The 12,602-nt window shown below is 45.2% G+C and overlaps 1 protein-coding gene and 1 long non-coding RNA gene across 9 annotated transcripts in view; both read left to right on the top strand.

Annotated features, from left to right (window-relative positions):
* Foxn3 (forkhead box N3) overlaps positions 1 to 12,602 on the top strand; it is a 360,243-nt gene that overhangs the window by 324,829 nt on the left and 22,812 nt on the right. For 5 of the 8 annotated variants that reach the window (XM_048361885.1, XM_048361883.1, XM_048361884.1 and 2 more), the window contains one exon: positions 9,794 to 9,859. The exons of 2 other annotated variants lie outside the window; for them this stretch is intronic. In XM_048361885.1, the coding sequence (XP_048217842.1) occupies positions 9,794 to 9,859 (66 nt within the window). The remainder of the gene's footprint in view (positions 1 to 9,793; positions 9,860 to 12,602) is intronic. One more of the 8 variants, XM_048361886.1, reaches the window with a different exon arrangement.
* LOC125362933 lies at positions 12,017 to 12,343 on the top strand. Its single transcript, XR_007213155.1, has 2 exons — positions 12,017 to 12,262; positions 12,311 to 12,343. It is a non-coding gene; the product is annotated as an uncharacterized LOC125362933 (long non-coding RNA).

Below are 12,602 nucleotides of genomic sequence, written 5' to 3'. Positions count from 1 at the left end.
CTTTCTTCATTTTTCTCAATTGTTATCTGAGAATTGCAGAAAACTTTTCATAAAAATACTAAGCTTTGTGTTTGCGCATACTTGTGGGGGGGTCTTTGGGGGAAGGATTAGGAAGGAAGAATTAAAAGCTGCATTAAAACTGGGACCTGCGGGGCTGGGAATATGGCCTAGTGGCAAGAGCGCTTGCCTCCTACACATGAAGCTCTGGGCTCGATTCCCCAGCACCACATATATGGAAAACGGCCAGAAGGGGCGCTGTGGCTCAAGTGGCAGAGTGCTAGCCTTGAGCAGGAAGAAGCCAGGGACAGTGCTCAGGCCCTGAGTCCAAGGCCCAGGACTGGCCAAAAAAAACAAAAAAAAACAACACCAAAAAAACTGGGACCTGGAAAGCTTCGTGACTCCTCCTGTTCTGAAAATCCACATCATGAATTCCCCCTGGAAGAATAGCCAGGATGGGCCAGCGGGCCTTACCACCACCCTCTAAAGGAATGAACCACGGGCACCCCAAGAGTGACCAGGGGTCTTCAGTGTGCACACTGAAGAGAAGAGTCCTCTCGTCTCTAAAGGAAACTGAGCTTTCATCATCTCTACCTCTTTTGTATCTGCAGCTGAGGTCTCTAAGGGAGAAGGAATGAGATGAGTATTCAAAGGACTCTCTCGGCAGAGGAAGTGTGGTTATATCAGCAGGTGGTTGTAGTGTGTGTGTGTGCGCGCGTGTGCGTGCACACGCATGCTTGAACTCATGGCCTACGTACTGTCCCTTGGCTTTTTCACTCAAGGCTGGCGCTCTACCACTTAAGCTCCGTTTCTGACTTTTTGCTAGTTAATTGGAGATAAGGATCTAACAGCCTTCCCTGCTCAGACTGGCTTTGAGCGACGCTCCTCAGATGTCAGCCTTCTGAGAAGCTAGGATTACAGGCATGCGTCACTCGCTCTGAGCTCCGTCTGATTCTTTGATATGGTGCCCAGATTGAAACAACCCAGTTTTCCTAGTTCTGCAATCTTGTGACTGTTTCCTCCGAGAGCAGGTGTGCCTTGGCTCACCAACAGCAGGGTTCTGGGCGAGATTTCCTCTCGTGCTCACACCTGCCAATGGCACCCCGAGATGGACTCATTGCTCCTGGAGAAGAGGCTTCACCCATATGCTCAGTTGGGGACAGAGGTAATGAAGATGCACTACAAACACTTATTCAGTTGCCGGTACCCACACACCCTGCTTCCTTCAGGCGCCAGGCCACCACAAGAACCCCAAGTAGTTGGGAGAGAGTTGGTGACAGGCTAGAGCCACCCTTTACTAGAGGAGGAAGTGGTTCCTGGGTGGGTGGGGACAGACAGTGATTTTCCAGTAAGTCTGGAGAAGTGATGGCTGGAGACCGGGTCAGCCGCCCAGGGAAAGATCAAGCTAATACCTTGGAAGTTGGCTAGACACCAGGTGCTCTGGGCCTCAGTGCCCCCTGCCAGTCATTTGCCAGGCCTAGTCCTCCACTGTGTCTACCGGCGCCTTCTTCCTCTCAGGCATCTTGGGGGCGTCCCCATTCCCGTTCCGGCCCTGCGGGAAGCCGACCCCTAAATGGTAAGTCTTGGCTGGGCGACGGTTGAAGAAGCCAGGAGCAGGCCAGCGGTGTTCAAGGCAAAGAAGTCCATATTCTAGCATGCTTCACCTGCCTGTCTCCCTTCTCCCAGGGTGAGAATTCCCTCTGTACCATCCGTAGATGCAGACATGGCTGCCAGTACAGCGTCGTCAGGGAAACATGCCCAGGCAGAGAACAGACCATTAGAGCCCGATGAGGTGTCCATTGGGAAGGAAGTTAGGAGTATACAGCTCCTCATCCGTCCCCCACAAGAAGTTAAACAATTAAAATGCACAGCGTAGCATATTGAATGAACCAAGTAGAATCAATCCAAAACCTCCTTGCCTGTAAACTAATTGTTCTGTCCCATGAGTGGTGGGGCAAAGGCATCGTTTGTTCTGAGTTGCCTGTCACCTGGTCTTCAAGTTCTAGGAGCCTCGACTATTTTAAACTGGCTGTTTTAGCACCTGTGTCTCCTTCCATTTGGCACCTGAGCAGCTGGAAGAAAGACTTTTATCAAGGATGTATAGAGATAGCTATTCATCATTGGGAAGTTTAGAGTGTCAGATCAAAAGTGAGCCTTGGCACAGAAGTGGACGTGATGTGTTGTTCACTCGACTTGGAAGTATTCGGAGAAATGGACAGCACACCTCTGCTAACATGAAGAAGACCTTAGAATGGAGGCAGAAGACATCAAAGTTCAAGCAATTCTTGTTCTCAGGAGAAAATTGCAGTGTCTCCATGTGCAGGGAAGCAGCAGTGACTGACTATGAGGACCTGAAGGAGGTTCCAGCCCAGCCATTGAATGCCACACTAGGGATAAGGCATGTGAGATCCAGAGTCCCTGGGCCTGGTATCTGACTCTCAGCTCGGGATACACTGTGAGCTCCCTGCTTCCCGGTCAGGGCTTCTTCCCAGAATCCCCTTCTGCAAGAAATGGAGTTAGGAGATATTTGAGAACAATGTGTGTGCGTTGGAACGATGACCCTGGACAAAGGGAGCAGGATCAGAACTTAAGGCCAGTTTGGACTACATAGTGAGACCCTGTCTCCAAAAAAAGGAAAGGAGGGGGAAGGGGAAGGGGGGGTGAAGGGCACGTTTACCTCATCCTCACTCCCTCCAGCTTGATTTATTTTTCTCTTCCAACAGCCATTCATCTTAGTGCTCTTGGTGGTTTTTAACTAGCTTCATGCCTTCCGAGCAACAGAATTTGAGGTGTTCTTTTGGTTGTCTCTTGGACTGGCATTAGGTGCTGGGGGGGGGGGGCTCTCTAAGTCTCCCACCCCTTCTCTGACATGGCTAGGGTGACCAGGCTAGAGCCACTAAGTCTAATAGCCACCAAGTCTAAAGTTACAAGCTGGCTTTGCATGAGGCTTTCACTCCTCAAATCCTGGCAGTCCTGAAACTTTTCCACCTGGCTGGATGCTATCTCCTCTCCCTGTCTGCGTGTCTGTCTGTAACAAGGACCCTGGAGATATTTGCAGTCCACTGCACGGGAAATTCCACAGTAGATTTCCTTCCCATTCCTTCCCTGCTGTTCCTCCTATCAGGCAATTTCTGTCTCCACCACCTTAAACCAAAGGACGTAGAAGAATGACGTCCCCAGAGCTGGCAGCCCTCCCCCACCCTTGTTTGTGCTGCCTGCTAGATCAGTTGCAGCTATTTTAGATATCTTGATTGATTGCAACAGAAGCCAAACACTATGACTCTTAGTTTAGCCTATGGTTTTCAAAGCTACAAATGTAGGTATTCTATCTCTCTTAATCTATACTACAAAGGAAAAAAAAATAGTCATGGGGGAGGGACAGAAAACAGTATCCACACAAAGTGAGTTTTGTGTGTTTTCTTTTGAAACAATGGTTCAGAGTTTTGGTTTGCTTAAATCGTAGCACATGTTTAGATAGCACATTATAGGACAGTTTCTCAGCCTTTGGGACTGGATCATTCTTTATCATGCAGGCTTATCCTGTATCCTAGAATGTTGAGCAACATCCCCGGCCTCTACCCACCAGATGCCTGGAGCACACCCTGTTTAGTTACCTAGTCACTGCAAAGAAGAATGTTTGCAAACATTGTCATATGTCCTTGGGGGGCAGGGGGTACGTGGTTGCCCTTGGTTGCCCTTGGTGGAGAGACACTGGCCTCGTAGTTGCTGCATGCGTAAATGGAACCAAGGAGATCTGCTCTGTTCCCCAGGAAATGTCCAGGTTCCTCGAGCTTGTATTTATTTGGTTGCTTTTGTTTCTTCTGTTTTCTGTCCCCTTTACCCCCAATGTTGGTCAAATACATTTCACTTCAGTTCTATTTGCAGAATTAGCCAACTCTGTTCAGATGGGTGACTTGCCTATAGTGTTCTAGAAAATGGGTAACAATATTTCAAAACAGAGATCTATGGCACCAAGGGAGATAAAGAATTTCTGGGTGCTTGTCTTCCTTGGTGTTTTCCTGAAGTTTCTAGGGAATTCCATTTACCCTGTGGATCAGCAGGTATATTTCCTCAATGGAATGCTGAGTTTCAGGTAGCTAGAGTCACTTGAACAGCAGATCGGATAAGTCACCATTCATTTATCCAATAACTGCTTATCTGCACCTCATTAGGTTCCAAACGGGAAGCTAGATGCTAGGCATACAGCAGTAAATGAGGCGGGCAAGCAGGAACAGGAGCCTTCTTAGCACAGCTCACCTTTGTGGTAGGGGAGGGAGTGAGAGGGAAGGGCCTGTGAGTACTTTAGTGTGTGCTTCTCATTGGGCGAGGTAATTTCTGTCTGAGTGTTGGCATTGTGTGTGTGTGTGTGTGTGTGTGTGTGTGTGTGTGTGTGTTAACATCTTAAAAAATTGTCTTAGCCAGGAGCCAGTGGCTCATGCTTGTAATCACAGCTGCACAGGAGGCTGAGATCTGAGGATCGCAGTTCAAAGCCAGCCTGGGCAGGAAAGTCTGTGAGACTCTTATCTGTAATTAACCACCAGAAAACAGGAAGTGGCACTATGGTTCAAGTTGTAGAGCGCTAGCCTGAGCACAAGAGCTCAGGGACAGTGCCCAGGCCCAGAGTTCAAGCCCCATGACTGACAAAAAGTTTTTTTTTCTTTACTCAGCTATGTACTATCCTTTATCATCCTGTAAAGCACTTCAGGTATAAAAAGGAAGAAGTAGAGGTGGAGAAGAAGGAGAAAGAAATTCTAAAAGTAAAAGTTGTAATGTTCTGGCTTTCCACGTGGTCATTTTGATGAGTTGATCAACTTAGAACCAAAGATGGTGCTCACTTTTTTTTTTTTTTTAGCAAGTCCACTGCATTGAGGATTAAACCAATGGCTTCCCGCTGGCCTTGATATTTTTAGTTTTTAAAACTTCATGATCTCCTCAAAGTCACTTCCCTCCGATAGCAAATCCTAGCGGATTGGAAGTGAATGCAAACAGAAAGCACACACCAAGAGCCCACAAAATAGGCATACCAAGGTCAGTGGATTGCTGTAAAGTGGAACTGACAGGGACCTATCACGACAGGCAGCAGTGTACCTTCTCCCAGCCTTACCTGCATCGGTTAGATGCTCCTTGAGTCACATAGTTCTGGAAGCCATGAATCAGAACGGGAAGAGTAAGTTAAGAGATGTAATAGACCGATTCAGAGAAGAGTGTGAAAGGTAATGAAAACCCAAATCGGCTCCTCAAGTTTGTAGACAGCCACCCACCATTTTAAATGACTGACCGCAGGATCAGTAAAATCAAAGTATCAGTTAATTAGTGTCAGATCCAAAAGTTGAACCCCCAAGGTCTCATGCCTAGTCTTGTGCTGTTCCCCATCGTATCTGCACCCTCCTTTGATTTCCAAAAGGAACTATCCTGAGTAAATAGCTGTACCATTGACTCTGAAAACTTTGTTACTCCGTTTCTCCCTCTGAAGCATAATATTGTTATTCATGTACATGCAAGAGGATAGGGTTTGCAAACATCTTCAGGGTGTGTGGCTGGTTCTCAGTCTTGCACTTTAGAAAAGAGGCAATGTGATAAGACAACCGCGTTAAAGATGGAAATTGCGATGGGCCCTGGGAAGGGACATGTTGTTCAGGCATGAGCAAAGGAGTTTGGTATTGTTAGGGAAAAAAAATCCCTGACCCTCCCTTCCCCATAGATAGATAGATAGATAGATAGATAGATAGATAGATAGATAGATAGATAGATAGATAGATAGATAGCAAAGGAGTTTGGTATTGTTAGGGAAAAAAAATCCCTGACCCTCCCTTCCCCATAGATAGATAGATAGGTAGATAGATAGATAGATAGATAGATAGATAGATAGATAGATAGATAGATAGATACACACACACACACACACACACACACACACACACACACACACACACACACACAATATTTTATTCTCCTATACCCCTCTGCCTCACTCTGGCAAATTACCAGTACAGTGAGGTATGTTTTTATCCACAAAAACTCACTGTAGAAGAACTTCACATAACCTATACTAATATGAATAGGTGCCAAGATGTGTTATCAAGTAAAAAGATTTTTAAAGTTGCAGAAAGCTGTCTTACTTGTACAACAGTCACCCTACCTTACGGAGGTGGGGAGGTGGTGGCGCGGTGCACCAATATCCACAGTCCATAACTGAAACCAAAAATCCTGTAAATCTGAATTTTATAAATTCTACTAATGTGTAGTATTTCATGCACCTATCTATGATAAAGTTTAAATTTTAAATTAGGCACAGCAAGAGGTAAAAAGCAAGAAAAAGACTAACAATAAAATAGATTATAACAGTATGTTAAATTAAATGTCTGGAATTATCTGCTTCCTATTTTTTAGACTACGGGTAACTGAAATCCCAGTAGACAAAAGTCAGCGCTAAAGAAAGAGCAGAGTACTGTAAACCTGAACTGAGTGTTCATGTGTCAGTGTTTCAATGAATATATACAAATGCTTATACACAATTTCTGTGTTCAGAAACGGAGTCTCAATTATAGATATGATAATGCTGTGTGTATTACTTTCCAATTGTGAGAAGGGGAGAGGGGAAGCTTAAGCCATTGAATATTAGTGTAAGAAGTGTAGCAACTCTTCTCTTTAGAGAGAGGACACAGGAGACTGTGGGTACACTGAGTGTGTGCAGTAGATCTAGGTCACATTCTATAAAATAAGAGAGTGCCATTTAAATAAATCAATCTTTCCAAGTTTTTGGTTAGGACACAAAGGACCTTTAACTATAAAAGAAACAAAAATTATATTGGCGCACATACACATTAAATACATTTTATGGAGAGATACTATTGTAAATGGGGTACCTGGAAATTTGGAGTGGTAGAAGTGTAGCGTTGTTCTGTTCATCTTGATTTTGAGTCATGGTAGCAGGATTGTAAAATTTGTCAAATTTCATCAAACTATGCTTAAAATGTGTGCCTTTATTTATTTTTATTTATTTATAATCATTCATTCATTGGTGCCAGTCCTGGGGCTTGGACTCAGGGCCTGAGCACTGTCCCTGGCTTCTTTTTTTCTCAAGGCTAGCACTCTATCTCTTGAGCCACAGCGCCACTTCTGGCCTTTTCTGTTCATGTGATGCTGAGGAATGGAACCCAGGGCTTCATGCATGCTAGGCAAGCAAGCACTCTACCACTAGGCCACATTCCCAACCCAATGTGTACCTTTATTGCATGTAAGTTCTCTGGCAGCCTTTCTTTTCATAGTTCCCCACCCCCGGAAGGGCTGGTATTGTGAGATATTTGTACACACGGTGGCATACCATTTGTGGTTCTTGGGTTTGTCCAGAGGGCTGAACCTTGTGTCCTGCCCTTCATTCCGTTCTCTGCCCGGGGTTGCTTTAGGAACTGGTCTTCTCCGATGGAGGTATGGCTGGAAGAACCCATTATGTACTCAGATGAGTGGCTTATCTGTCATACTTACCCAGAATGCCTAGAGGCCAGCGGGCGTTCTGTGATGGCGTCTGCTTGTGTATCTGTGGGGGCAGCAGATCTGGCACATCCAGGTCCTAGGAACCATGAGGAGCTTATTAAGCGAGTCCCCCCTCGGCTGGGGCGGGATGGACATCATGAGAGGATCAGGTAGGAGTGCTCCCCTGACAGTTTCTTCTAAGTTTCATTTTGTCTGAGGGTCTCCTGTCCTCTTTTTTTACTGGCACTCAGACATCTTCCCAAGTTCCATTATTTTTGAAGAACACAGAATTTCTTTTTTTAATTTTCCAGTACTGCTTATCTGTCATATTTGTATTCTCAAAAATAGCAATGAACCTTTGCATGGTGAGAAGAAATGGCACATTGTCCCTGAGAAGGGCAAAGGCCATTTCCAGCCAGAAGAATGGAGGGGAAGCCTCAGAGGGTGTCCCCCATGGCAACAATAATAATAGCGATGAGGACCTGGAAGGACCTCAGCAACAGTGAGGTGCGCTTTAAGCTTTTCAGTTAATCATTCATTCATTTATCATACTGTATGTGTATGGCTATTTTAGAAATTTCACCCCAGGAGCTGCCAAATAAGTTAGTGTACCTATTAAAAATAAACTTTTACTCCATTATGAAGTGTAAGTAACAGGCCTCCAGCAGACAAAATAAACGGGGGCGGGGGGGAAGCCTGCAGAGTAATGTTCCTTCACTTACTTTTTTTTCTTTTGAGGCGTTGTCTTCTGAAAACAGCATCATCCATATTATTAATGGCTCATGTGGCTTTATACTATTATCACACTACTCCCTTGGAATGAAACTGCACAGATGAAGTATGAAAAAAAATGTACCTTTCTTAAACAGTAGAAAGCGTGGGGAGGGGAGTCATTTTCTCACAGAATACCCAAAATAAAGTGCCATGGAGCCATTAGTAGTAAATTGAATTTTTTGGTATGTAATTTGTACAAAAACTGACAAGCAGGAGGCCCCTCCCCTCTCCCCATCATTAGTCGGTGGGTTTAGCGGACGGGAGGCAGCAGTCTGCAAGGGCAGGCATTTTGATGTCAATTTCAGTTGCACACTTCATTTATTTGGACAGGGCACAGGCGGCAGCTTCTGTCATGGGGCATCACGGCACTATTAGTGAATTTCGCCCCAGGGCAGCTGGGACGCTGGGCCGGGACAGATGTTCTTTTCAGCCTATTCAGTGACCATTCTTGGGGGTTGTTTACTGTTGCCATGGTGACCTTCATTTCCATAGCAGCAGCGCTGCTGTTTCTCAGAGGAAAATGAATTTAGTTATAAAAGGATAATATTTTTTTTCTGTCTCTATATAACCTGCCATCTGTCAACTGGTAGATCGGTAAGGGTTTAGAAACTCATTAAGAATTATAGCAATAAAGTGATGAGTTTGGGGGTTGTTGTTGTTTTTTTTTTTTTTCCCTTTTTCGACTCAGATTAAAAACCAGTAATAGATGTAGAAGCAACCACTGTACCCTCCATATCAGAAGTTTACTTTTTTTAATATATATTTTTACTGGGTTGTTGTTTTTTTCTACCCTCACTGTAAGCACACATCACCTTGTAAAATACAGTTCACATTCTGGTGACCAGTACAACTAGCTAAATGTCTTGTTTCTAGCTCACCAGCTGCAGGTATACCTAATGCTTTTTCCTCTTGATGCTGTCAGCTTTCCCCCAATGCATTGAAGACTGCCGTGGTAGAACAACTGTCAGCCCTCTCTCCTACTCCTCCATCCCAAGGTCAAAGCCAAGGGGCTTCAGAGACATGCTGCTCACCAGAAACGCAGAGCGCAAATTACAACCTGAACGTCATGAGAATCGACTGTGCTCATCTGATTAAAACATGCTTCTTTAAATCTCACTCAGCCTGCTCTGCTGACTCACACCTGTTATCCGAGCTACCCAAGGAGGCTGCAATCTGAGGACAGAGGTTCAAAGCCAGCCTGGGCAGGAAAGCCTACGAGGCTCTTAGCTCCAATTTCCTTTTCACTCTGGAATACTTTTCCCCTCTCTCAGATCTAAATTGTTTTGTCTTTTTTTTTTTTTTAAGTCACCCTATGGGATAGCTCATCTAGATCCTGGATTTCTTTCTCTTTTTTCCTCTATCAACATTCATAAACTTAACTTGCAGGGGGAGTGCTCTCTCTCTCTCTCTCTCTCTCTCTCTCTCTCTCTCTCTCTCTCTCTCTCTCTCTCTCTCTCTCTCTCTGTCTCTCTCTCTCACAAACACATATACACGTACACACACACCAGCCCTGTTGTAAATAATGTTATTTATTGGTTGATTTTTCCAGATCCTGACATTGATGCTGCCAGTGCCATGATGCTTTTGAATACTCCCCCTGAGATACAAGCAGGTTGTGAGTAGATATTTCTCTAGCCTACAGCACCATAGTTTGTGAACTTAACCTTTTCACTTACATCCCAAGGCCACAGGAAGAACTAATGCCAAATTAAACACCCCCCCCAAGAAATGACATAACTGCATGATTGCATGCATATGCGTGGAAACATGGATCCACGCATATGCATGAATGAACGCGTCAGTGTGCTTCTGAAATGAGTAGATGGCTGGTAAGAGGTCAGGGTTGATGACAAGGAGGAGAATCGAGACTTCATAACGAATGGAGGCAGCCTCCCTTCCTCCTATAGGAATGGTTTCTATGAGTTTGTAGGAGAGGCTGTGTGTGACCCGCAGTTGTTTTTAGAAAGTTCTTTTCTCTCTGGACCCTCATTAATATCAGGACTGCCATTCTGGAAAGTCTGGTTTACCCAAGGTTAGCCTTAAAATGTAGCCGAGATTGCTCCTTGTGTCATCTCTCTGTAGCTTTTTAGACTGATCCAATGATAAGGGCAGGGCTGGCTTAGCTCAGCAGGGTTTCTGTCTCCATCTTCTCTTGGCCATTGAGCCCATGTCAAGTTTGGCACAACTCTTTCCTCCCTTGGACTCTACTTATGCTCACTACCTCCTGGTTCTTCGCATCCTAGCAGCTTTGAGGAAGGTCTCCTATCCCAAGGGATAGCTGTCCTTTGCTCCCCTGTACTGATGGCTGATGCCTTGCTCGTTGCCCCCAGTAAGCCAGAACCATATTGAGTGGACAGACAGCTGGTATACCAGGGACTGCCCAGCCTCTCATTGGGACACTGCTTCATCACAGTTTCTTACTGATGAAACACTTTGGTGCAAGCAGTGTGACATGAAGTGGCACTGCTAGGGGATTTGCCCACCTGTCTCATTTCTGTGGATGCCGGCTGTCTGAAGGCCTTATGGCTTCCTTAGCAACAAGAATCCCCCACCCCCACTGGTGGAGATAGTATTTCCCACAGAAAAAATAAATGTTTGTCCTGAGACCACAACAGGTGTCACCGGGAATGAGTCCAGAATTCAGAGCAGCCTCTATAGCCCACCACTTGTCCCAGCCTGCCCTGACAGCATTAGGAAACTCGATTCCATTCTTCACGTCTTTGTTCCTCCTTTCAAAGAGCCAAGTAATAGAGCCAAGCATTCTCAGGGATATCTGGCCCCCTGCCTGGCTGCTCTTACCTCCCTCTAACTGTACAGTTCTCGTTCTCCCTATGCTAACCTCAGATTCACAGCATTCAGAATATTAGGCTGCCCAGCAAACACCTGTGCAGGTGTGTAAGAGACATCCTTCTATAGCTAGCAAGTAATAGGGAATGTGGCTCTGAAATACTATCTTATGTTTCGGGGGAATACAGAGATTCAAAACCTACCTCCAAGCTAGATACCAGTGGCTCCTGTAATCTTTAGCTACTCAGGAAGCCAAGATCTGAAGATCACTGTTCCAAGCCAGCCTGGGCAAGAAAGTCTGTGAAGACTCTGGTCTCTAATTGACAACCAAAAGGACAGAGGTCTTTTTTTATTGCTCAAGTCATAGAGTTACCACCCTTGAGCAAAAAAAAAAAAACACAACTAAGGGACAGTACCCAGGCCTATGTTCAAGTACCAGTGTGCACACGCTTGTGCACACACACACACACACACACTTCTCCCTCTATTCTTTCTTAATCTCACAGGAAAAGTACAGATTGTAATCAAGTTATTGGCTGAAATGGTTCCTAAACTCAAGTTGCATGACCCATGTAAGTGAAAACACACTGATTTCATCAGAGCGCGGTAAGATTCCACCACTATACATTGATATATAGAGAAAGAGACAAAGATATGAACTGGTTGTTGGGTTAAGAGAATAAATGAAGATTCTGGAAAAGCAAGCAATTGCTTGAGCATGTACAGAGCCTCAGAACATCCTTTCTCAGATCCTTGAACTCAGGGCCTGAACATTGTTTCTGAGCACTTTGCTCAGGGCGGTGCTCTACCACTTGGAGCCACAGCACCACTTCTGGGTTTTTGTTTGTTTGTTTTGTCCATCATGGGTCTTGAACGCTGGGCCTGGGCACTGTCCCTGAGCTCTTCAGCTCAAAGCTAGCGCTCTACCACTTCAGCCACAGCACCACTCTGGTTTTTGGTGGTTAATTGGCAATAAGAGTCTCACAGACTTTTCCTGCCCAGGCTGGCTTTGAGCCACAGTCCTCAGATCTCAGCCTCCTGAGTAGCTAGAATTACAGGCGTGAGCCACCAGCACCTGGCTTCTCACTGGATTCTTGACCACTGGTTAAGTTCCTCCAAGTAGTTAAACCCCTCCCTTCTCCATCCAACTATAAATCATTCTCTTTCTAGGACATCCATAGTTCTATTTACATTGAAGCATTAGATTGAATTTTTAAAGCTTACTGCTCATGTAGAATCCTAGAAGGCTTGTTAGACTAGAAAATCATTTCCATGTCAGAAGTCTAGCCAAGCCTTCATCAAGGCCAAGGGTAAAAGATCCCCAATGCCCCAGGAGGGAATAACCAGGATGGATACTAAAGTCACCTGTGGACAGATGCAGCCAAGGTGGATAGATGAAGGCTAGGAAAGGGTAGGAGCAGGAACTCATATTCACCTTCCCATCTGACCTCTAGCCTGGTACAGTCCCTTGGAGGTCAAGTGTAAGCATGGGCGATAAGCAGGTTGGTAAGGCCCTAAAGGAAGTGAAGACATCTCAAGTGTGTTTTCTTTGCATTCATAAAGCCAAGTGT

Source organism: Perognathus longimembris, chromosome 14 (genome assembly GCF_023159225.1).
Source record: "Perognathus longimembris pacificus isolate PPM17 chromosome 14, ASM2315922v1, whole genome shotgun sequence".
Taxonomy (NCBI): domain Eukaryota; kingdom Metazoa; phylum Chordata; class Mammalia; order Rodentia; family Heteromyidae; genus Perognathus; species Perognathus longimembris.
Note: the sequence above shows the minus strand (reverse complement) of the source record. Positions and strands in the feature narration are given on the sequence as shown.